Genomic DNA, 25,090 nt, shown 5'->3' on the forward strand with positions numbered 1-25,090 from the left:
GAAAAATTGGTCCAGGAATAATGATAAAAAAACATACAAATACAATAGTTGGGGCATTGATTACTAACAAATTCAGCTTTTCTCTCCATGCTAAATTGTGGCTTTAAATATGCCTGCAATATCTCTTTAGAATAAATGAAATGGGATTTAATTTATTACTGTTCTGTACCAAACTGGCTACAGATACGCAATGAGGAAAATGTTTACTCACTTAAAAGATACATTATATAAGATTTAGATAAAGAGCTGGCCATTCTTCCTATAATAGTTAAAAAAAATAATGCTAAATGAATATATTGAAAATTTTATTCAAATTACTTTATTCTGAGCCAAGATATCACTGTTTGTAGTTTTGACAAGATGTATGCATTGATTGTTTACTATGGTAACCACAGTACTGCTGGTATATTCCAGGCTTTGCCTTGCTTCTCCATATTTAAATTAAATCATTATATGGCCAAACCATTCTAATCTAGTTAAAATCTCAACTATCCGATGGCATCGAGAGTTGATTATAATAATTTATATAACATTTAAGGCCAAAAAAAAGACTAATTAATAATTTATATAACATTTAAGGCCAAAAGAAAGACCTGCAACAGGCAAATTTAGCTCTTGAATAATGTATCTTTAACTGTTGCAGCTCCATGCGTATGTTAATTTCATCCAATAAAAAACATAGATTGGGTTCTGCATTAAGCTGTGAAAGGAAAAATAGCCCCTTCCCTTGCAATGTTTTGGAGAGAGAGCGAGAGAGAAATGGGGTTTAACGTCCACTCGACAAACTAGGTCATTTTGGGACTAACGCATGATTCAATTTTATTTCAATAATTCGCTTGTGCGTAGGGGTCTTTTAGTAGTGGGAGGAAACCCACAAGGTTAGACAGGCGGCCCTACTCCTTGTCATGTACACCGGGGAATCGAAACCACACCAGAAGACTCAATGACAGACTTTATGATACAGCGTGCACATGCCAACCATTCAGCCATCCAACGCCCCGCAATGTTTTGGAACTTAACATTTGAAATTCAGTAGGTTTCTTCCTAAGGCCCCAATGAACAACTTCACCATGATTTATTCCATTGAGAACAATGTCCTGTATCATGTTCACAACATTTTATGAATTTTGAAAATAAATGTTAATAGGGAGATAACTTTGAAATTTGCGATTGGAAACTTATAAATGTCTCGAGTTTTTCATGACAAAATTTGAATAAACTTTATTGTTTAGAGGTTTCAGAAGAAAATATGGCATATAAAAAAGTTTTCCAGAATCTAGGTTCTGTCAGCATACCCTTCATTTTATCAATAAATAAATTTCTTACAAAGCCAACAATGACATATTTACCTTATATGCATACAGTATATACAATAACTCTGTCAGTGGTTGATTTATTTATTTATTTTCACAAAAAGCAATTTTTGTTCACATGCTTAAATATTTGTTCCTTTCATAAATGTGCACCAGTTAACTGCCCTTAATAAACTGCAGATCACCAGCCACCAATGAACATTATTTTTTTTAAAGTATCTAACACTCTTTAGCATTAAAACGTGTAGCGAAAGATACACTACATTAATGCAAATACCTTTAATTTAATATTACATAAATACTATAACAAATAGAGGTCCACCGCAACCAAAGGTTCACATAAATAAGGTTCATAAATGAGGTCTTTCAGTGTGACAAACAGTGTCTATTTTTATTCATTTCTTCTCAATTTTTAAAGATGGACTAGGTAAATACAATTAATACTTTATTTATACTAGCCTACCCAATAACCAAAAATACAGATAAATATCCATATTTATAGCTATATAATTGCTACAATGTATATTTTTGTACAATATTATACACAATTTTGAATAAAAAAAAATAGTATTAGACACACTAGTGGACAAACCTGGAATGAAAACAGGAGCGTAACAATGTAAAATATAAATTTATAGGTAATGATTTAGTTCATACTGCAATTAAAGGAGAAGTCTAGCTGGTACAAATTGTTTAGCATAATAACAACAATTCTATGGAAATATGTTACTGAATTTTAATAGGAGCAAAGTTTCTACAATGATTCTGCTGTTTTTCATGTATTTAACATGTTGGATTACTAAATACCGTTTATACGGTATAAAAGGTTTATCCTTTAATTAACATCACAGCTGTGAAGTCATCCCTAGTAGCATATATGCTAATAATTTTAAAGGGTGATTCAAATTCAGACATATAGGGTACGAAAATAGCTTTTATTGCACAAGCACATGGTTTTATTTATAAAAAGTATCTGAGAGTTAAACTGCTGATGTCACATTTGTTAATTAACAACAAAATGAATTGTACTTCAGGTTCTGCAAAGATAAAACAATTTTAATACCTGATAATGAATAAAATATGAAGGATCTGCAACAGCTTGACTCCTCCTTTAATGTAGTTGTCACAGGGTAAAATATTAAAAAGCTCAATACTCACTTGGAAGGAAAATAAGACAAAATATTCAATGTGGACAGATGATACAAAAATGTTTCAATCATAAGCTTTTTAATTGTCAGACACAAAAAACGTTTTTCTCACACATGAGCATGCTCTATGCACACTTTGACTACACTTTACACAAACTTAAGATAACACAGTTATGTACAGGAATACATAAATGGAATGCAGTGGGAAAGATAAGCTTATAAATTAACAGCTCTTTAACAAAACACAATCAGTTCCATTCAGAACCTCTCTTTTTTTCTCATACATATCTTTTGTCAAATAGCTATTGGTTTAAAATCATCTTTAAGATACTGAAATATATAGTAAAGTGTTTTAGAAAAGAGCTCTTCTAAAATTTATAATTCCTAATAAAATCATTGTAGCTAATAGTTTTGAGTTGCTAATTTAACGCCTTTTCTGCTTTGGAGTTTTTCCTGAAAAGTAGAGAAGAAATTGGAAATTTAACAACATTGATTAAAGAGTTATGCAATCATTTCCGAAATACTTGATATTCTGAGTTGAAATTTTCAAATAAGTTATATTTATAGCACGACTTTCATGAGTTAACAGGTTTAACTAGAGGCCGTAGGCCGATGCGTTAAACCTGTTAACGAATGACTTGTAACATTCACACCTGCTCAACATGCTTGTTGTTATTGCACAGAAAACCCACCCCACTTCTCTATATCATTTCTACTAAAACTAGTGTAAACCAGCAAAAGTGTGCAATAACATTGAACATGTCTAGTTATTGCACGGTTACACTCTCCCAATCTACTAGAGGGAAAACAATCTGCTTATTCAACAAAAAGAACAAAGGAAGCTTTCCCGTCCATGTTACAAGCGCTAACTGATTTGCATACTTCACCAAAATTTTTGATTAGAGTCCATGTGAAAACTTTAAAATAAAAAGATACTTACGCCATAAAAAAATAGTAAGTCCTTCTCCAATCAGGTATAATGATACAAATAATAACATAAGAAAGAAAATAAATATAGCTTTCTGTGGAGTATCTAGAACTTTTAATACAGGATATACCCAAATATCGGCTTTGTATGCAATCCATAATATCCTAAAATATAAAATAAAATATGTTTGCTTACATGTCAGAGATTAGCACGACTAGTTTGTTTGAAAACTAAAGTAACACAGCCTTAACTAGAGGGAAAAGATAGTCGTGGCTTTGTTATGGTTTTTCCCATAGTTGAGTAAAACCATATTCCACATGATGATCTGTGCATGATTGGCTGATCCTGTCATAGACTGAGTCCAAAGAAAGTTGTCTATATACACAGGACCAGAAAAACAAACACTGAAACATATTTCATTAGGTTGTGGTGCAACACTTAATTTTTGCTTATATAATTTAAGCCTAGCTTGCTTATATAGTTACAATTCCCAATAATTTCTGCTAACTGTTGACTATATGAGTATGGAAGACCAAATGGGACAATATTCATGATTCTTGTTTCTACATTCCAGTTTGAACATTTTAGACACGAACGCAACATTCTAAACTAATGATTCTTGTTTCTACATTCTTATGTCAACATTTCATGCACAAAATCAACATTTTAAACAAAAAATTGACTTTATGTTTCATTTTCTGCGTTTTATCGGTAACTTTTATATATCATTAAATATTAAAATTAAAAAATAATTTCTTAATTTTACACGACAAAGAAATCAATTCGTTGGTTTCTGAAAGTATCTAAAAAAAAATCTGGAATTTGAACTCTTATGAAAATATTTTCTACGTTTCAAAAAGTCTTGAAGTTAAAATCTTGAAATGAAAATGTCCAGAAAAATATAATGAATTATCAACATTATTACACCAGAGGGCGTTAGCGTATGTGTACAACTTTGATACAGACTATAGATTAGAAATCAAAAGTAGACTTTTCCACTCGAAACACGCGTAGGTCTAATTTGCAAACACTATCTTATAGTTATAGTTAATATGAAAAAGTAAACAAATAACAGTGAATAGATTCCATTTAAAACCCAGCATTATCATCCATTTTTGCCATATTCGAAACACGTGTAGGTCTAATTTGTAAACATATGAAAAAGTAAACAAATAACAGCAAATATGTAAGAAAGGCCTTTGTCCTAATTTTTCTAGCTGTTTAAATTATAGAAGTTATTTGTATTGTTATTATATCTAGAGCTTAATTTCTTTTTCATGCAACTATTTACTGTAAACACAACAGGGGCCCACTTCCACTCGTGGAAAAGTCTACTTTTGATTTCTAATCTATAGTCTGTATCAAAGTTGTACACATACGCTAACGCCCTCTGGTGTAATAATGTAAATAATTCATTATATTTTTCTGGACATTTTCATTTCAAGATTTATATTTCAAGACTTTTTGAAACGTAGAAAATATTTTCATAAGAGTTCAAATTCCAGATTTTTTATTTTTTGGATACTTTCAGAAACCAATGAATTGATTTCTTTGTCGTGTAAAATTAAGAAATTATTTTTTAATTTTAATATTTAATGATATATAAAAGTTACCTATAAAACGCCGAAAATGAAACATAAAGTCAATTTTTTGTTTAAAATGTTGATTTTGTGCATGAAATGTTGACATAAGAATGTAGAAACAAGAATCATTAGTTTAGAATGTTGCGTTCGTGTCTAAAATGTTCAAACTGGAATGTAGAAACAAGAATCATGAATATTGTCCCATTTGGTCTTCCATATATGAGAGCTGATAAATAATTGTCTTTGACTTTAAAATGATGTTGCATTGAAAATGTTATCATCGTAGTGGAATCTGATGTAAAGATGGCTCTAGCAGGAACATTTAGCTAACCAAGTTTTGTTACTTTTTTGTATATAAAGACATGTATTGTCATTCAAAAAACATTAATAAAAAAAAAAAAAACTTACCAGACTAAATATGTGAGTGCAAAAGCTAATATTACTAGAATACCCTTTCCTTTATTAGGATACTGATGGTAAATTAAGTACTTTTCAATAAGTAAAATAGGTAATACAAATGTATGCTGAAAAATGAAAGATTAGAAAATGATTAATTTTATACCATGATGACTCTAATGACAAACAGCTTTGAGAAAAATTCCAAAACCATTATATCTGAACATCAAAATGCTATTTATATCATTGGACTTTGAAGTTGATTGCCCTTGAGGATTGCATAATGCCATGGCATATATATTTTAAATTTTAGTGGAAATTAACATAAAAAAAAATATATTACTATCTTTTAAAAATCAATTCATTAAAGAAATTCTTTTTTTAAGATAATAAACAAATACTTACATTAACATGATTAACCCAAGCAGGGATAATCTTATCTAAACTTTCAGGATAGACTAGTTCTCGATCTACTGCATAGATAGCCCAGAACGTCATTACTACAAACTGTAAAATAAATTAAACAAGAACGTCAAATTCTACTTATGAGTATCACAGACCATTCGGCAAACCTCAGCAGATTCCAGTACCCTACATCTAACCTCGGCTGTATGACGAAGTCCGCCATTGAAACTACTTTCAAGTTCCCGGATTACCAACGGCGTTGCCCATGACGACACCTTTGAAGAATGTTTTATCATACAAAGATTTAAAAATCTGGAGCTGTTTTTCTCTCAAGTTTATCCGATTTTCTTCAGACAAGTTTGCGCTGAAAATTCTACACACTGTAGTCTTTGAACGACGCAATTGTGAGAATTTCTTTCTAAAAGCGGTACGTTTTTCTAAGAAGTAAACCGGTGCCGCATCGCAATTGTATAGGCGTAGGTACATATCACTTACCGTCATACAGCCGAGGCTAGATGTAGGGTACCGGAATCTGCTGAGGTTTGCCGAATGTATCACAGACCTATTTAATTTATTTTCATTTATACTTATTGCTCTCAGGTCTTTTAGTAAATGTTTGGAGGTTGTTAAAATGTATATAATGTATTGTGGAATACACTTATATCACACACTAGACTGATACAGGTATAATCTATATTTGGGGTTTCACACATCCTCAGTGTAAGAAACCATTACATGTAGTTTTGTTCAGATTATTATGATTTTTCCATTTTCCTTTATGAACTACCTGGTGAATGATTGTGATCTCAACCTTGGGAATGACTTAAACATTAAATCTATTTCCAAAGAGACAGTTTCAGTTTTTATTTTTAGTTCAAAAAGTCAATACAGATTTTAGGAGCCAAATTCTGAACATTTGAATTCCTAAAAAATCCTTAAATATATGAACATAACTGATGTTTCTGTAAGTTAGTTACATGATTTACAGGTTAAAGTCCAATAATGAAACCAAGCATATAAGTATGTATATTCACTGTTAGTTATTGGAGACTACATGTGTACCACACCACATGTAAATTCACTGCTAGTTATTGAAGAATACACATGTACCACACAATAATCTGATGTGTATTGGTCTTTTTACACATTTTTAATATTGTATGATATTCAGTGATAATATGCATATTGATCTTTATATTCTAAAGCACGGATATAAGGGAATGCACTTGTATGATATAATAGCTTGTACCCACATATCAAATGTTAACTATAATTACCAATCTACATATTAGTCTTCTGTGTAATCATAATCTATCATACCCAATGTTAAACATAAAGACCAATATGGCAATATACCCTGTATCTTCTGTGTAAGACAAGTGTATTGCCTAATAACTCGCAGTGAATATACATACATTTGTACATGTATAAGCCATAGTGTGCAGTTCCTGGGTAAAACCATGTTCCTGAAGCAACGACCGCGAGTTTTACAACATCTAGCCGTTGCTTCAATACTCAACAATTCCCGAATTTTTGCGCTCGTTGTGTTTACACTGACTATTTAGCATTGTCCAATCGGAAGTCGTGGCACATAACACGCTGTAAACAAATATGGCAGCCTCCATAGAAAAAGAAATAGACAAGTTTACAGCCTTTGTTGATCAACCACGATTTCCAGCAACCTTGACATTGATCGAACTTGAACTTTGCAACTCGATTGTCACATGTAGACATTTTAGCTAGAAGCATGAGACTTGATAATTGTTATGATATTTTTAACGAAGGAATCTGATAGGATCACAAGCTGGGGTTATACCCAATCAAAATTAGTGCTAAAATATGCGGGGTATTACGTGAAGGGCTTGATAAGATGTATGTAGTTAAGGCGAGATCAAGCCTTCTATTGAAGCTTGATAAGATGTATGTAGTTAAGGCGAGATCAAGCCTTCTATTGAAGATGGGGTAAAACTAGCACTGTAATTAAAGATGCATTATATAAGTGCTAAATCTGCCTAATGCAGGCCTCCTTTTTTGCTTCAAATGTTACATAAACTATTATTTAGACATTTATTCTGATGACATGCCTATAATCAACACTCTAGTCTATCGGATGGACAAGATTTAAATGGATAGAAAATACAATTGTCATTTAATAATTTAATTTAATTTAAAAATGGTGAATCAAGACCTAGTCACGATTGTCGAGTACATACTATTGCTATGATAATAAATGATCTATGCTACATCTTGTCAAAAGTTTAAACACTTCCAAATTCGCTTAGGATAAAGTAATTCCAATGAAATTTTTATTATTTATCTTTGAACTATTATAGTAAGAACGGCCAGCTCTTTATCTACATCGTACATAATTCATCATTAAGGATACATTTAATGCTACTTTCCTGGCAAAATTGACAACAATTTTGGACAAAACAGTTGTAGTTAAATGGACTGTTCTAGCTACCTTAACAATCAAAATTTTGTGCTTTCCATTTCCATTGTGCTTTTACAGGCAGGAAATTGAGTAGAATTTTATGAACTTACCATTCCTGTAGGAAATACTATGGTGGCATGAAAACAATCTCTGAATTTTTGAATAGCTGTCTTCCTTTTAGGATCAGCAGTCGGAGGAACATTGCTTCCGATAACAAAATTCACCAGTGACAAAGCAAAATATATTGTTTGGATAGACTAAAAAAAAAAGACAAATAGATTTCAAAATTTAGGCCTATCATAAGAATAGAATTTTCTACTGTGGAATTACACAAGGTTAGGGCCAAAATGGTCCGCAAGGGATCCAGTTGTGATCCAGTGCCTCATCTGAGTATTTGGTGAATTGAGATTCTACTTTTTTGTTAAATAACCAACATTGTGTTTTTAAATGGGGGGGGGGGGGGGACATTTAATCATGACAACAGGGAAGCTTCAGTGACACTATGGCCTATTTTATATCTATAAGCCATTTAAACTATAAATTATTTAAAAATTTAATAAAACTGTAGTTCAATGTATCATTTTAATTTAATTACAATTGGAAATGCGAATTTACGCGCTTTTAAAAATCTACTGCCAAATCATGGTTTCTATTGCATTTTTTACCCTACCCTACTGCAGCTCCGTGGGGTTGATGGGTCAGAACCTGATCAATTTTATAGCCTACATTTTTATTTTGGTGGCCGATTAGATCAAATTTAGCTTATGGCTGTTTATTAACCCTGGACAGCTAGCCAACACTGACATAGACCTATATCAATGCATACAAACCAGTGAATGTTTTCGGTAGAAACTGTGTTGTGTTTTTTAATATGCTCAATCACTAAATAATGCCACTCCAGAATCAAGGATTATAAAGTAGACCTGATATATATATATATAACTCTGGTTAGTCTAAACCCATACCAACTGCTAAAAAAGGTGAGGTTAAAGTTCATGTCATAAATACAAACCCAAAATAAAAATTGCTGAATATATCCAAGCTATTTCTATTGTTAGAAAAATATTGGCCTATAAATTGATTTACAAAAGTAAATTTCAAATTTTATGTATATCTGTTTGATCGAAGCTGCAACTCACCAAATTCCAAAATGTTAAATATTTAAATTTTCCTGCATAACCTTTGAAAGTGAAAACATTGCCCAATTCTAGACCAACAGAAGTGACATTGAAACTCAATGCATATGCATAGATTGAGGCTGTAGTCGTTAGAAACAGTCCAACACGCTTGTACTTCGTCATACTAAAACGATCTGTCCAGTATTTAAATATCAATTCAATACACACGCTTGGGTTTCAATAACTTTCCAATCTTATCTAATTTCTTAAACGACCATAACTGTTATAGTCGGTGCTATGTACATAAAATAAAATAGGTCACAAGACTGGAAAAGCGTGACACATAAACGCCGCCATACCCCATTTATGACGCCGAACTCGATTCCACTAAACAACTTACCAAATTCCAAAATGTCAAAAACTTAAATTTTCCTCCATAGCCTTTAAAAGTAAAAACATTTCCTGATTTTATTCCCACGGATGTTACATTGTAAGTAAAAGAATATACGTATAGTGTTGCAACTGAAGCTATAAATGGTAGGCCTAAACTAGACAACTTTGTCATCGTTAAGTTCAATAAAAATGGTTAATTAATAATTTCAACCAAAACGATATCGCCAGGCTTCAGCTAATATTAAAGATATTATCAATTTTAGATAACGACCTTTGGAACTTATATAGTGGACAGGTCTCATTGGTTATAATCTATCTATAATCCATGTGTTCTTTTTCTTTATTGTACTCATTTGTTATAATAATTAAGAGCAAATGCAAGGAGACTATAGTCTAATTTTCCACACTAATGAAATACAGATATTATTATTATCGATTTGTTATCATTAGGACATTACATAATAATACGACTTATCAGAAAGCCTGGATAAACACGACAACGTGAAGACAAAATTTCTCCGCCATACTGAATTTCACGATTATTCATCCATAACATGTCGTGAGACTTGCACAAATGCAACTGCAATTACACATATTATATAAGATTATCTTGTATAAAACAATAGAGATTATAAATAGGAATGGCCTCCCCCTCCTAACCATAACTTATCTGAAAGTTAGATAATTTATTTGGAACCAAAATGTGCGACACCGTCGTGCAATACAAATCAATAAAACGAACACATAAAAACTATGTTTCAAAATGAACATAAAGGATGTCGTATCTATGGCTAAACCCCAATTTCCAGGAACAGAGACATACTATTATTTACATTGATATAATGATAGATAATTGTGATGGAAAACATCCATTCATCAATTTACTAAATGCGAGTAGAATTTGAAATTTCGCTAATTTATTTTGATCGATGTCAACCGCCCTGAGTCAGACCTTCATTTGAGATGTCTGCAAAATTTTGTTCTCCAGCTTACCGTGTCCCAAAATGTTAGAAACCTGAATTTGCCTCCATAACCCACGTGTCCTACCAAAACATAAAACCAGTCGTAATATACTTCAGTAAGATAAATTACTAAAACGCTGAAATGAAATACGGCGATTATCGCTGCGCTCATCATCGCTGTCTAAAAAAAAAACCAAGTCAATACACCACAGTAGTCTCGATTACTACTTCCCTTTATTTTACATTATAGAAGAGATGCCTTGACAGACCTTATTTGCGGCCCTTAAATGTTAGGTAATAAAAAATAAAGCAGATAAGATAATTAACAAAAGAAAATAAAATGTAAATTATAAATATATATAAACGATGAAATAAATAAATTTATTTCTGAACGGTAGCAGTAAATTAATTTATTGTAATTTGAATTCTAAAAAAAAACAACATTTAAATTAGGCATTTATTGAATCAAGGATGTACTTTTAAATGGTGCTTCAAATTGTTTCCTCCTAACCAATTGGGGGATCACGTGGCTAAGTGGGTAAGACGCTAGCTCGCTAGGCTGGAGGTCGGGTGTTCGATCCCTAGCTGCATTGGCCGAGAAAGTTCATCCAGATTTTCCGGCGTGGTTCTCCCTTGTCAGTGATGCAGGACGGAGGGGCTGACAAGGAAAGCTGTCTAGTCGTTCGGATGGGACGAAAAACCGAGGTCCCGTGTACACATTGGCGTGCACGTAAAAGATCCCTTGGCAGTTGGAATTCGATATAAGAGTAGGCCGTAGTGCCGCTGTCCGGGCAAAATTTCCCTCATAGCACACTGTATGGCGTATGCCCGTCTTCATTAGCCCAGGTTAGGAGCAGAACAGTAGGACGTTAAACTCCATTTCATTTCATTTCATTTTTTCCTAACCAATTGTCTGAAAAGTGTACATTTAAAGGTGCTTAACAGTTGGACAACAAATTATGTAGGTCAAATTAAAAAAAAGAAACACTATAATATGTACTCTGCCCATTTTCTCTTTGTGTGCATGCAGGTCGCCTACAGCGGCTGCAATTTTTAATGTATCATCGTCTTGAAAATGTTTCATACTTATTCCTTATACCCTATGGATGACCTCATTTATTTTTGGTGCATGATGCCCAAACCCCAACCCCCTGGGACAGAGTCACGCCTAATTTTTGTTTGTGTCTGTGTTGCCTACAGGCCACAATTTTTCATTCTTATTCCTTATATACTCTATGGATGACCTCTTATATTTTTGGTGCATGCCCAATTTTTGTGTGTGTCTGTGTCACCTACAGGCCGCAATTCTTAACAGATCCTTTTGAAACTAATTGGCATACCTATTCCCTAAAGATGATCCCTATGGTTTTTGTGTGTCTGTGTTTATTGTCTACAGACTGCAATTCTGAATGGAACTTGCCATATTTATTCCTTATACCAAAAAGACAGCAAGTATTTATTTTGGTACATGCCCCGACCACCTGGGGCAGTGTCACACCCATTTTTCTGTAAATTTTGTCAAAACAAACCTAACACTTAGCCTTCTTTGCCTTTTGTCATGTTACAGTCGTTACAGCCATTTCATATTTCATCCTCTTCATTTTAAAATATTACATACCGGTATCAATCAAAGCAGGATGTGGACGTATACTATTCAAAAAAAGTAGGGGATATTTGTTTTTGGGGGCATAATACTAAAATATGCAAATGACTACGAAAAAAGTCACTATAGAACCTAACAAAAGAAACATTTCCAGTTACATGTGACGCCCAAACGCACCAATAGCTACCGCATGGAATGCAGGTGATGCTTGGGATCATCATGGGGGTCCAACCCAAGATTTGCACGACTCTGACTTTGAATGTTACAGTCATTGTGGCATTGAATTCCAGGGTGGAAACATCAGTTTAATTGTTTTAGTGACCAGAAAACAAATTTTGATATGCGTTGGCTTACCCAAAATGAAAGGTTACGTGCCCTTGGCATGCTACAGATCGGCACAACACAGGCGGTTGTGGCGCGGACGATGAATGTTTCTCAGTCTGTCATAAGCAGGCTATGGTCCAGACACCGTGATACACAATCTGTACAGGACAGACCACGCTCAGGTCGACCAAGGGCGACAACTCAAGCCCAGGATCGATTTATCCGTACCTTGGCCTTGAGAAATCGTGTCATCACAGCAAATCAGATCAGCGCTCGTCTTCAAACAGACACTGGTGTGAGAGTGAGTGGCCAGACGATTCGGAATCGACTGCAAAGGGGTCACCTTCGCGCCCGACATCCTCGCGTGATCCCTTGTTTGAGAGATCATCACATTCAGGCAAGACGTCGTTGGTGTAGGGATCGTCAACACTGGGATAATCGACGCTGGAGCAATGTGATGTTTTCAGATGAGTCAAGGTAATCTGTTGATTTTTGGACAGACGTAGGAGGGTGTGGCGTCGTCGAAACGAGCGCTTCCAAGACGTTAACGTCATCAGACATGATCGATTTGGGGGTGGTTCTGTTATGGTGTGGGGAGGCATCACTGTTGCTGGAAGAATGGCTTTACATGTTGTTGCAGGGTGTGTTACAGGCCAGTACTACCGGGACAACATCTTGGCAGTCCATGTTGTGCCGTTCGCACGACGTCATGGCCGCCGTTTCATCTTCCAGGATGACAACGCAAGATGTCACAGGGCCAGGATCGTTACAGGTTACCTCCAACAACAGAACATCACCACATTACCTTGGCCAGCACTGAGTCCCGACCTCTCCCCCATCGAGCATGTCTGGGACATGCTTGGACAGAGGTTACGTCAACGTCAACAACGTCCTGCCAATGTCCAAGAACTTGCTGCTGCGTTGCAACAGGAATGGGACAATCTGGACCAAAATGACCTTAGACGTCTCATTAGGAGTATGCCACGTCGGATCAATGCTTGTTTGGCAAACAGAGGAGGATTTACCCGTTACTGACTTGGTTGTGATGCTGTGGTAACTTTGCTGTTTGACCCCGGGTATCATTTTACCCTTATAATGGTCAGTCTGTGCCTTACTTAGTCTAACGATCATTTGGAATAAATCGATGAATGTGAACTTCATTTCATTTTGTCATTTGTTTCTTCGTCAGTTTCATTAGGTGACTTTAATAACACTTAAAAATCAAATATCCCCAACTTTTTTTGAATAGTATATATTGCAGCGTTAGCATTGCTCTTGTATCATCTGCAGAGAATGTCGAATGTTGACATATTTTCAATTCATCATATCTTTGTATATACTGAACAATTTTTGAACTGATATTCCTTTTTGGGGATTCAACTTTCACAATATTCTAGCCTGCAAGAGATTCAAAATCCCTCAAAGCCCATGTTTTAATCTGGCCATGTTCCATAATTTTCACTTTACATATGCATTAAAGAGACATTAGTGCTTTGGGTCTTCTTCGGTTGATATAAACACCAATGTTCTATTCAATAATACAGTTAAATTAGATTGTATGCAAATTTAGAGACAAATCGGCCAATCCATTGCTGATATATACACCTTTTAATTTAAATTTACAAGGTATACAAAATTTTAATGCCTTTTAAGGTGTCTAATAAATGCTTATGACAATAAATTACTCAATGGAGGATAAGGATTTTCATTAATACTGTAGGTGCTAAAGGTTATTTTCAATATGACATTGTATAAAATTAACTGCAATCATTTCTTAGTGAAAGTGAAAGTGGAAATTCCTCTTTAAAGTCGTTCTTTGCAATCTTAAAAGAAATATAATAAGCCAATTGTAAATTTGTTTATTATCTTAGATGTAAGACAATGAAAGTTTTATAATGCACTCAAATTTTAACATAAGAAAATAAGTAGGATATCCCTGTGTCCTCACACATAACAATTCTAACACATAAATTACACCAAAAAAAAAAAAAACTATAATAGTTGATGATAAAAAAAATAATAAATATCATAATAAAATACATGATATATGAAATTCATTGTAATATCAAACAATAATATTCATATTATCAAGTGAAACACAATCCTCATTTTTTACCTTGATAAACTTGGGTTGATAATTGGAGAAGATGCAATAAACGGTAGCTTCCCCAAGCAAAGGTCAATGAGTCTGGGGGCAAAACCTGCAATATGCACGATATGCAAACTAAGTGTGTGGCAATGAGTCAGGGTTCTTAAAAGCATAAATGCTTTAATCCAATTAATAAACTTACATTTTTTTTTTTAAATCTCAAATCTGCCAAACATTTCTTTACAGCAGCTCCCCTAGCAATCAATCAAAGCAAATTAACCAAGGTATAATAAACAATGTTATCACACATCTATAAATCACATATTAACCCTTTGATATGTTACCTCCTAAAATAAAAATATCCGGTTTAAAGAGGCATTAGTGATTTCCAATTTGACTATCAAATTGAATTTTGTATGGAAAATTTGAGACAATTATGCCAAGCCATTGCCAAGATATAAAGGTTTTCAGATATCAATTTATGAGTCCTACAAATATTTTTGTGGTTTTAAATACGTTTAATCAATGCTTGGGAAAAAATACTTTACTCTAAGACCAGTCGTAAGCTTTTATTTCAATAATTAGATAAGTCTAAGGTTATTTTGAATATGATATTCGAAAATTAAACACATTTATTTTCTTGGTGAGAATGATAATGCCTCTTTAACTGCCGAAAATAATAACAAATAATTATTACATGTACTTATACAATGCAAATTTTCAGTATATTATAATTAAAATTAGATGGTACTTTCAGTCTTTTCTGTTCTTTTTTTAAGCTGTCAACATTTCTTTTCCACTGTAAAAATTTGAATCCTCATAATGCCTTTTAATATGTGTTCCCGAATAACTTAAATTCATATTGGTTTCAAAATGTTGCCAGTCACTGCAGTCAGTCATTTTATTTGGCACGATTTGTTTATCTCATAGATTTTTCCCCCCAAAGAATTTGAAACTTTTTGGATTATTTTTAATAAAAACTATAAATTTAACAGTACTTTTTAAAATACCTAATATTAGTCAGGTAAATTGAACAACAGGATAATTCTCAAGCAGGTCAATCTCACTGTCAGTCTGTTAAGACCTTCAAAACAACAGCAATGTTAGATGAATAGGAGATGAATTTATATAAGCTCTGGCTAGTTTTCAAATCCCATAATTATATAGTGTACTTTATTATAATATGTAAATATTTATTGAATAGTGTTAGAAAAAAAAAAGCAATATTATATAATCCTTTAGTGGCATTTAGCGGTTGGAAACATGTGAAAACTAAAACAGTATATGGGACAACAATCACTGGTTTATTATACACAGGCACAATGTTTTGATAAGTATTCTCTTATAGTTATAAAGCATATAACTGTTTTATTTTAGCAATGTTACAGTCTAAGGGCATCTTCAACTTATGAGTGGTCAATTGACCTGACCTAAACTGACCTGACCTCTCATCAGCAAATGAACTCGGTAAATCGTTGTCTTGAGCAATGGATCTAACCGACCAAACTGGACTCAAAATATTCAAAGCACAATGAGATGGAGCAAATTACATCCAACATAAAGTAAATGATCTCCTTTTCTATCAATTTTGGAAATTCTTAAAGATTTACATTAAATAAGAAATGTAAGAAGAAGAAAGAAGAACAATAAAGAAGAATGAATGAGAGAACTTAATTTTGTCTTTACAAATATTTCAAAAATTATAAAAAAAGTTGGAAAGTTTACATTTGAAATTTAAAATATAATGAAGCTATAAAATCCACTTGTATGGTTCACACTTGAGACAATATTGTATTATGCCAAAACTTTCGTCATACATTAATAATTTCAAAAGAATTCAGCCCATAAGAAAATTTAAAATTCTTAAACCACTGATATTCATTTCGAAATTCAACATGCCATGTGTAACTTTCTAATCTCAGATAAATATTGAAAAATAGTGCTGCTGAATGGAAGACATTAATATCATTTAAATATTAAAGAACACTTGTATATAAAGAAAAAAAGAAGACACAATTAATTCGCGATTGTGATTCTCCTTTATTTTAAACCCCTGTTATTTGTAACTCTTGGTCCCCATCCATTCATATGATTTCCAACACCCTGAGTGTGGTTTAATGCAACTATGTTTATGGTCTTAAGTGAAATAAGCCCAAAATTTGTCCATTAAATTAGATAAATATCTTGGACCTTGTTCACCAATCAATCAATCACGACTAGAATATTTAATAATTCATAACAAAACTAAATATATTAATAATTGCACTAGAAAATAGTAAATTTATGCATATTCATTAGCATATTATGAATAAAAATAAGCCTCATGCATATTTAAATAATTATAATATAAGGCAAATATGAGTTTGTTAGATATTCCTACATTTTAGCTTACCACAAATGAACCTAACAAATTTAACATTTCAGTACTTTCATTTCATATTTCAGTACTTTCAGTACAGGTACTAGTAAACTTAACATTTCAGTACATATATTGGCACTTTGACATTGAAGGCTTGATGCGTCATTTGCAATTTCACTAAAATATCAAATTTCTCACCGTTTAAGCCATGGTAAAATTACTCTGATTGATTATTTAACATTTAATTAAGAACACCAAACCAAAATACCAAGGCTAGATTCAATCAGATTTAAACTAATTAAACTAAGCTCATCAGGTTTCTTCGCTACCAATAAAATATGGTGGCGTCTTCATACATAGCGAAGAGCAAAGATCGACGAAATTCAAATTTTTCGTAAATTCGTAAATACTGAATAGAAATGAACCATTTCTGAATTGATATTCCTATTTGAGATCAAACTATCATAATGGATTCCTCTAGTGTTAAATGATGCATCAAGTTCTTCAAAAACTTAATATGAGCATATGAACAAGTACAAACAAATTTAATTTGTCAGTACATGTACATTGAGAAGAAAATCAAATTTACTTGTGATTTGACAGAATTAACAACAGTACATGTTTGTATACAGTACTAGCAGTTATAGCTCATTTTAGTACAAGATAAATTTTCAACAGATCTACTTGCACTTTCAAAATCTGGTACCGATATTATACATTTGATTGGGTCCTTCATCACTGTACAATCGTGTAACTTTAATTTCCTTGTCAAATAAAGGCGTAATCTTTGTCCCCTGCTATTAAAATGGGTTCGTCCACCTGCCTGCCTGATTTGTTGATACGTTGGAATACGATAATTCGGTTCTAATTGAGTAAGAGTGATGGGACTTGGTATATACTTTCCATTTCCTCAACACTTTGACTATAAGCAGGGCGATACGCAATTAAGAAATTAATAGCCTTTGGTCCAGCTTTATGGAAAATAATATATCAGTAAAGTAAGTAGACTGTTTATCAACATTAATTAATTATTTTCTACTTCATATGCTTATAGTCAACCCATATCAATATTAATATCACCCAACCTCCTTCCAATCATATTTCTTCTTCTCCATTTAGAAGATAAATTTCTCTGTTAAAAAATTCAACATTTAATTTAATACACATTGCTAACTATCAAATCATTTCCACTCATATTCTCTTCACTTTTCAGCAGCATCCATCTTTACTCTTTATATCATTACTATCATGAGTCCTCATAAATATCCATTTTGTACCTCATTACAGCATGACTTCTTGTAAATATTCATTTCGAACCTCGTTACTCAGCGATTCATGAATTTATTTAAGAAGATATATTCATACAACCCCTGCCCCACAACCTGCTCTATGAACATTCATATCTTTGATGGCTAACCATTGGTCCGTTTCTGGGTTATAAACTTCTGCACTTCTCAAACGACTTTGACCGTCAAACCCACCCAGCACATAAATCTGTCCATCAAATAATGCAACACCTGGCCATGCCCTAGCTGTATTCATAGGTGTAATAGTGGTCCATTGCTTAGTTACTGTGTTAAATCTGAAAATAAATTTTTATAAAAAAATTGATAGTTTAAAGATACATTATGGGAGATTAGATAAAGAGCTGGCAGTTCTCACTATAATAGTTAAAAAAAAACCTAGATAATGTAAAGGGAATTTTCTGAAAATTTCAGTCAAATTGATCCAATCTGAACCGAGATTTTAGCAATTGAACTTTGGGCCTAGCCTCGATCATCATTACTAAAGTCGGTACGATAAAATACATAGTCTCGATTATCCATTTCTTGATTTAATCATGAATGAGCGTAGAATAGCAGATTGGATTCTAATCCAGTAAATATCGCAGGCTAGCTATGACATGGAGAGTTAATTAATGTCTAATTGATAATTTAGATAACATTTCAGACCTAAAGAAAGACCTTCAATAGGCAGATTTAGCACTTGTATAATGTATGTTTAATAGTCAGGACTGTCATTTCAGTCATATTTGCATTATACAAGTATAGAAGAGCTATACTACCTCCTATTCCTGGTCTCTCTTTAGGCCTTAAATATTATAATCAACTCTCGATGCCATCGGATGGCTCCGATTTTAAGTAGATTTAAATACGTTTTGCGGTTAATGAATTAACGTAAAAATGGATAATTGAGATTATGTATATTATTGTTACAATGACAATCGAGGCTACATTGTAACTGCATCGCCAATAACTTGGCTCAGAATTAATTAATTTGACTGAAATTTTCAACATGTTCCCTTTTCATTATGTATTTTTTTCCTATTCTAGCGATAACTCTCAGCTTTTTTTTTTTATCTAATCTTACATAATGGCCCTTTAATTTACAAGTCATAAAATTGGAATTTCAAAGAACTGATCTTAAAACACAGAACATAGAAATATATAAATGTCTTGCTAAACAAAATATGTCAAAAACTGACTGACAAACTTTTATAGTGGAAGAACTGAACTGCATAATGCAAATTGATGGAGATTATTAAAAAATGAGCTGGGGTGATACAAATGTTTTAACCCATATGTATTTCAATCACTTTTTGACTATTTTAACTGACTTGTTTCGCAAATTTTAAGCTAAACATAACATAGTTTTATAAACCTGCAGGTCTGCCGTTCATTTATTTGCCTGAAATAAATAAGCTGAACTTAAATCACTCACCTTTCTACTAAATCAAAATATTGATCTAAATGACGAAACCGACCACCGATTGCGTAAATAAATTGATCACAAGTTACTAAGGCTAATCCTGACCGCCCTTTCTCCATTTCTGCTACAAATGTCCATTCCTGTGTATCGGGATCGTAACATTCTACACTGGCTCGATCCATGTGAAGTATTTTATCAAAACCACCTGAGGAAAATATCAAATAATTTGTCAATTTGTAAAATTGTGCTGTGAGGAATCCTGACAAGAATGTCTCTGAGTTGAAATCCCAGTAGTGGCCAATAGGAACCTTGGACTCAGATCCCAGTGTAAGCCAAGAAGAACCCTTTGCCTGTTTCAAGTCCAGTTTGCGACTGCAAGGTGTACACCCACCTCATTGCACATTCAACCATCATCAATCTGATTAAAACAGATCCTATTCTGTTTTGTTTTTTTTTATAGTTCAAAATTTTGTTTTATTTGTCTGTACTACACTAGGATCTAGAAGAGTTGCTATATAGCCTGCATTCAGGATGGCGTGAGGGATTAGTCAATGAAACTATTTGTTACGACGACTTCTTTGCGTGCAATGCATGAAACTGTGAATAAACCACTAGAAACGTCAACGTTCATTGACTAATCAATGTCTGACATCATAGGGTCAAAAGCCGTTCGTACGACCATCAAAAGGCCATCAAAAGTATAAAAAAAACCCCCCGAAATATAGATCTCAAAATATCCAGTTTTAATTTCACTTCATTTACATCAAAGCTATATGTAAACTTCAACTGTACAACATATAAAGAATTTTAAAATGTGTATTCAATATAAAAAGAATTTCCCAAACTGCCATGCATTTTTGAAAATGTTTAGAATTTGAATGTTTGACTCACCTGCCACATAAATTTTTCCGTCACAAACAGCCACGCCCGCTCCGCCACGTTTTCTTTTAATATTTGGTGCAAAACTCCATGCTTCTGTTTTCGGGTCGTATTTTTCTACAATATTATAACTACAGGACCTGTCTTCACCACCTGAAAACACATCAAATTATGCGGGAATTTAATTTTAAATACACTGAAATATAGAATTGCCAGACACCTGCTTGGCTTTCAGGTTTTCAGGTTGGGGGCATTAACTGTCCATAAAATTAAAATCACACATCATTAAAACCCTGGTGTAATATCAATGGCCTTTTCAAAGAGAAAAATTGAAAGCTATAACTACTGTTTGCTTTTTGGTCATTTTGTCCCATTTTTGACCGAAATGTAAAAATATTTTTAATTTGATCTGTTAACCTATTGCATACACAGCCTCTTGCTGCTGCCACTGGTAATTGAGTCCCATTTGGGAATTAAACGTAACTAAAGATCTTTTTGATGTGGAATGCTCACCTATTGCATACACACAGCCTCTTGCTGCTGCTACCGCAACAAATGATCTTGCCACTTTCATTTCAGTTTTTGGTATCCACTGTTTTAAGACTGGATCGTAGCATTCTACACAACGAAGATAAAGTGTATCTTCTTGTGTTTCCAGCAATGCACATTCACCCCCTACAGCATACAGTAAACCATCTAAAGATGTAGCACCTACAGCTGTTCTAGCTATATTCATACTACTTGTAGGCTAAAAAAAAAAAGGGAAGAAATACATATATGTCACATGAATCCGATGGGGTTTAACATTCACTCGACACAAACTAGGTCATTTTAGAACTACCATATGGTTCAATTTTATTTTATTAATTCGCATGCGTATAGAGTCTTTAGCAGTGAGAGTAAACCAAAGAAAACCCATGAGGTTGGACAGTCAACCCTACTCCTTGTCACGTACAAGCAGGGAATTGAAACCACCCCACTTGACTCAATGACAGACCTTACAATGCAACGTGCACATGTTAACCATTCAGCCACCCAACCCCCTAAAAAAGTCAAGAGACAACAGGCAAATATACATTACCGATTTTCAGTCAAACTAAAATAAACGCATTATTATAGATATTACTGAATGTCATGTTTATCAATTTGAAAATATATAAATACTTATAAAACTCCAGTGATTGATTATGTTACTAAACTCTATACACAAAACTTAATGTGAACATAAATTTAACATTGTCATTGTCCATCGTCTGTCAACAATTTCTTGTGAACACTCTCCAGCCTTCAGGTCAGACTTTTTCAGAAATTTGTTTCAAATTTGCATTAGGTCACACACATCCTGGATGTAGTAACGATCACTCCGGCCCAAATTGTCTCCACTTCAACTATCACTAATATTAATCAGAACAAACTATATATAGCAGAAAGTGTGTCTACAGTGTCAAAGGTTGTATGATTGGTTGTGAGGAAAAAATCACCTTGTCAATTTCCCAGAAATCAATACATGAACAGTCAGGCAGCCAGTTTGGTCCAGACTAATAGTGGAAGCAAACACAATTCAAGCTGAAGAAATCAAGATTAACCCCAGTCAGACCATTTAATTCTTCAAATGTTTTGTTATTATAAAAGTATCAAAGTAACTTACATTCACAACCCAACTATCTGTCACAAAATCATATCTTTCCATACTATTCAGTTGACAATCAGTCGAGTTACGCCCCCCAACCACGTATATACAAGGAGGTTGTGCTCTGGGTGTAATCATCTCCATAGCAACATTGTCTTGTTGTGTCCGTATGGCTTTACTGATCACTAATTGACACTTGGCACATGTATGAAAGTATTCTGATTTTAGTACAACATTTTCCAAATAAGACAAGTCTAAAAGAGCCAATCGAATATTTTTTAACACTGCACATGCAAAGTGTGACCTATTTGCAGGGTCATATTGTATCCATGCACACGCAGCATCAAAAACTTGGTGTTCACTGATGACCCGTAATTTGTCACTGTTTAGTAAATTCAATAGTCGCTCTTGACTTAGTTCATAAAATTCTTCAGATCTGACAACATCCAGAAAGTTTTGAAACATAAATTGTCTTGCATAGGATGCTAATTCTGTAAGACCATACATATCGGCAAAATGGTGAATACCTAAAATACATAAAAAAAATATATTATAAAAATCAAATAACAGATAAGTAAATGGTCTCCTGTCATTTTATATTTTCTAGCTCTAGTTGGCCTAAATATTAATTACTGTGTAATGCATATGAAGAGTCCAGGGGAAGAATGATCTAAGTCACATTTTTGTCTTTTCACATAAAAGGCAAAACAGATTTTTGGACGAGAATTCTTGACGCGAACAGAACAACGAGTGGGTTTAATTACAACTTCAAAATGATGTTTAACATGAATCATAATTACCAGTACAACAACTCACTTCCACTTTTCAGCCAAATTAAGGTCAAATAAAGGGTACGATGGACGTATTTGTTCAGGAGGCCATTTCAGAAGGACCTTGGTTCGATGTGAACCTGATCGTTTTTACCTGAAATTGATTGTTCCACAGAAAGCTTATACAATTTTCTACCAGATGGCTCCATTAACTGGGTTCGTTGAAAAAGTGACCTAGATCGTTCTTCCCCAGGGCTCTTCATATGTGCCATACATTTTAAAGTTATGGTCATAATATTATATACGAGTCACGATTTCAGGCTTTAGTCTTTTCTTTTTAAATTAAATGGGAGTTTGATTTTTACTACATGCAGTATCAAACCACAAATACTGTACCTAAACAATTTGAAGATGCCAGCTGATTTTCTAAGAACTGGGAACAGTTGCTTCTTAATGCTGCTAAGCCAAGAAGACTGGCGCCTTGTAAAATATTTTGAACATTTTCTATATTAATTTCTAATAGTCCAGTGTACATAAACTCTAGTAAAAGATTCATAGTCCTGGCATCAATTCCATGAATTTCTACTAGCGACTGATCTGTTTCCAGCATTCCGTTGGTAAACATTGCTCGGAGATATGGACTGCAACCTGCCAGGACGACTTTGTGTGCATGATATTTGGCACCATCAACTCGCAAAACAATGTCACACAAGTGTTCTTTGACTCTTAGTTCATTCATAACATTCAAAGCAGACTGTGCATGCGTTTGGACGCAGCAGTTTCGAGATTCAATCATGATTGATTGCAATTAAAAAAATCTTCTTATTTCAAAAACAGATCCATGAATACAATTTTTTCGTCTGAAAAACACAAACAATAATAATTTATTCAGGGTACAGCTATACTGACAAATCATCAGAAAATTTTATGCCAAGCCCTTGCCACTTTTTAAAGCGTCTGCATTATGGTCTTCGATAGGCTATCATCACTCCGACGATAAGCTCTACAGCCAGTCATAGATTTGGCTAGTTACCAGAATAATGTCTACTTCTAAGTTAATTTATACATATTAGTAGTTTTAATTTAAGGGCACTCATTAATATTCAGATTTATCTACATTGTAGATCGTGGGCAATTATATTACAGCCTTAGTTTTAGAGATTTTACTACTGGTGGTTGAAGTTTGGCAGTAGCGTCATGTTATAGTATAAGATTTGGCCTCAATGTAGACTATTTTTAGTCAGTTTAGTATCGAACATTCATATGATGAATTGGATTTTCAAAAATAATGGATGCTAACTTGGCAAAATTTATACATGTGACTTCATAACCTGTCACAGTCCTATGACTAAACACGAAATTTAACCTTGATTCACTCTACTTACATGTATATATTATACTAAATGCAATAATGCGAAACTACCGTACTGGTAGGCTACCTAAATAATAATATACTGGTGATGTCAGTCATGGGCAATTTATAATATCTGTGCTAAATAAATTATTAAAAAGCTTAAAGTATTGCAGTTATATTGAATAGGATAATATTTTAGTGAGAAAATAACAAAAAGAAAACGTCAAGCAATGCATTGGTACAACTGAACAAGTTCCTTTTAAAATATTTCTAATGTATAGATATAGTACCGTATTAAATAGTTTAAATTTATGTCAATAAGCCTTATAAGGTTCATGCAAATACAGAGAAATGCAATAAATGGCTACATATCTTTGTTGTATAATATGTATACTTATTGATTATTTTGCAGCGATGAATCATTCAAAAAACTTATGGGTCACACGGCATGTCAAAATATTAAAAATCACCTGCTAGCCTAGTGCTGACGTATGATTCTATTTGAATGACTGAAAGAATCGAAAACTGAGAATTGGAAATTTTTCGTTACCAGCCTATGTAAGTAATGGTTTTGAAGTCATTCATGGGAATGAAATCCAAAATATGCACATAATTATGCGTGTAAAATATATGACAGGAAGAGGAAAATAATCACAAGTAAATCCAAGATATCTACAACACGAATAATAATGT

At 33.3% G+C, this 25,090-nt stretch overlaps 2 protein-coding genes across 4 annotated transcripts; both read right to left on the reverse strand.

The window, feature by feature from the left end:
* Window positions 1–1,385: 1,385 nt before the first annotated feature.
* On the reverse strand, window positions 1,386–10,886 carry LOC126821898 (androgen-induced gene 1 protein). 3 transcript variants are annotated; one of them, XM_050550520.2, is made up of 6 exons: window positions 10,712–10,886; window positions 8,318–8,464; window positions 5,774–5,875; window positions 5,381–5,496; window positions 3,402–3,553; window positions 1,386–2,914 (listed from the first exon to the last, which is right to left on the reverse strand). In XM_050550520.2, exons 1-6 carry the CDS (start codon window positions 10,853–10,855, stop codon window positions 2,886–2,888), a joined length of 690 nt encoding a protein of 229 aa, XP_050406477.1. In that variant the 5' UTR covers window positions 10,856–10,886; the 3' UTR covers window positions 1,386–2,885. The 3 variants fall into 3 exon arrangements, with proteins under 3 accessions (XP_050406477.1, XP_050406457.1, XP_050406468.1); XM_050550500.2 differs by lacking the exon at window positions 10,712–10,886 and adding an exon at window positions 9,726–10,031; XM_050550511.2 differs by lacking the exon at window positions 10,712–10,886 and adding an exon at window positions 9,347–9,668.
* Window positions 10,887–14,428: 3,542 nt separating this feature from the next.
* Window positions 14,429–23,899, reverse strand: LOC126823175 (kelch-like protein 1). Its single transcript, XM_050551850.1, has 6 exons — window positions 23,440–23,899; window positions 22,292–22,800; window positions 21,157–21,391; window positions 20,656–20,796; window positions 19,777–19,969; window positions 14,429–18,637 (listed from the first exon to the last, which is right to left on the reverse strand). Exons 1-6 carry the CDS (start codon window positions 23,837–23,839, stop codon window positions 18,415–18,417), a joined length of 1,701 nt encoding a protein of 566 aa, XP_050407807.1. The 5' UTR covers window positions 23,840–23,899; the 3' UTR covers window positions 14,429–18,414.
* Between the last annotated feature and the right edge of the window lie 1,191 nt (window positions 23,900–25,090).

The sequence above is a fragment of the Patella vulgata genome, chromosome 1 (genome assembly GCF_932274485.2).
Source record: "Patella vulgata chromosome 1, xgPatVulg1.2, whole genome shotgun sequence".
In the NCBI taxonomy this organism is placed as follows: domain Eukaryota; kingdom Metazoa; phylum Mollusca; class Gastropoda; family Patellidae; genus Patella; species Patella vulgata.

Excerpts from the sequence above, each read along its gene's own strand:
- LOC126821898 (XM_050550500.2), bottom strand. The coding sequence starts at position 9,890 with ATGACAAAGTTGTCTAGTTTAGGCCTACCATTTATAGCTTCAGTTGCA. Across the intron at positions 5,497-5,773 it reads CTTGGGTTAATCATGTTAAT|CATACATTTGTATTACCTAT; the intron begins GTAAGTATTTGT and ends TTCATTTTTCAG. Across the intron at positions 2,915-3,401 it reads ACTTACTATTTTTTTATGGC|GAAAAACTCCAAAGCAGAAA; the intron begins GTAAGTATCTTT and ends TCTACTTTTCAG.
- LOC126823175 (XM_050551850.1), bottom strand. The coding sequence starts at position 23,839 with ATGATTGAATCTCGAAACTGCTGCGTCCAAACGCATGCACAGTCTGCT. Across the intron at positions 22,801-23,439 it reads GGCATCTTCAAATTGTTTAG|GTATTCACCATTTTGCCGAT; the intron begins GTACAGTATTTG and ends TATGTATTTTAG. Across the intron at positions 20,797-21,156 it reads AGGCTGTGTGTATGCAATAG|GTGGTGAAGACAGGTCCTGT; the intron begins GTGAGCATTCCA and ends ATGTGTTTTCAG.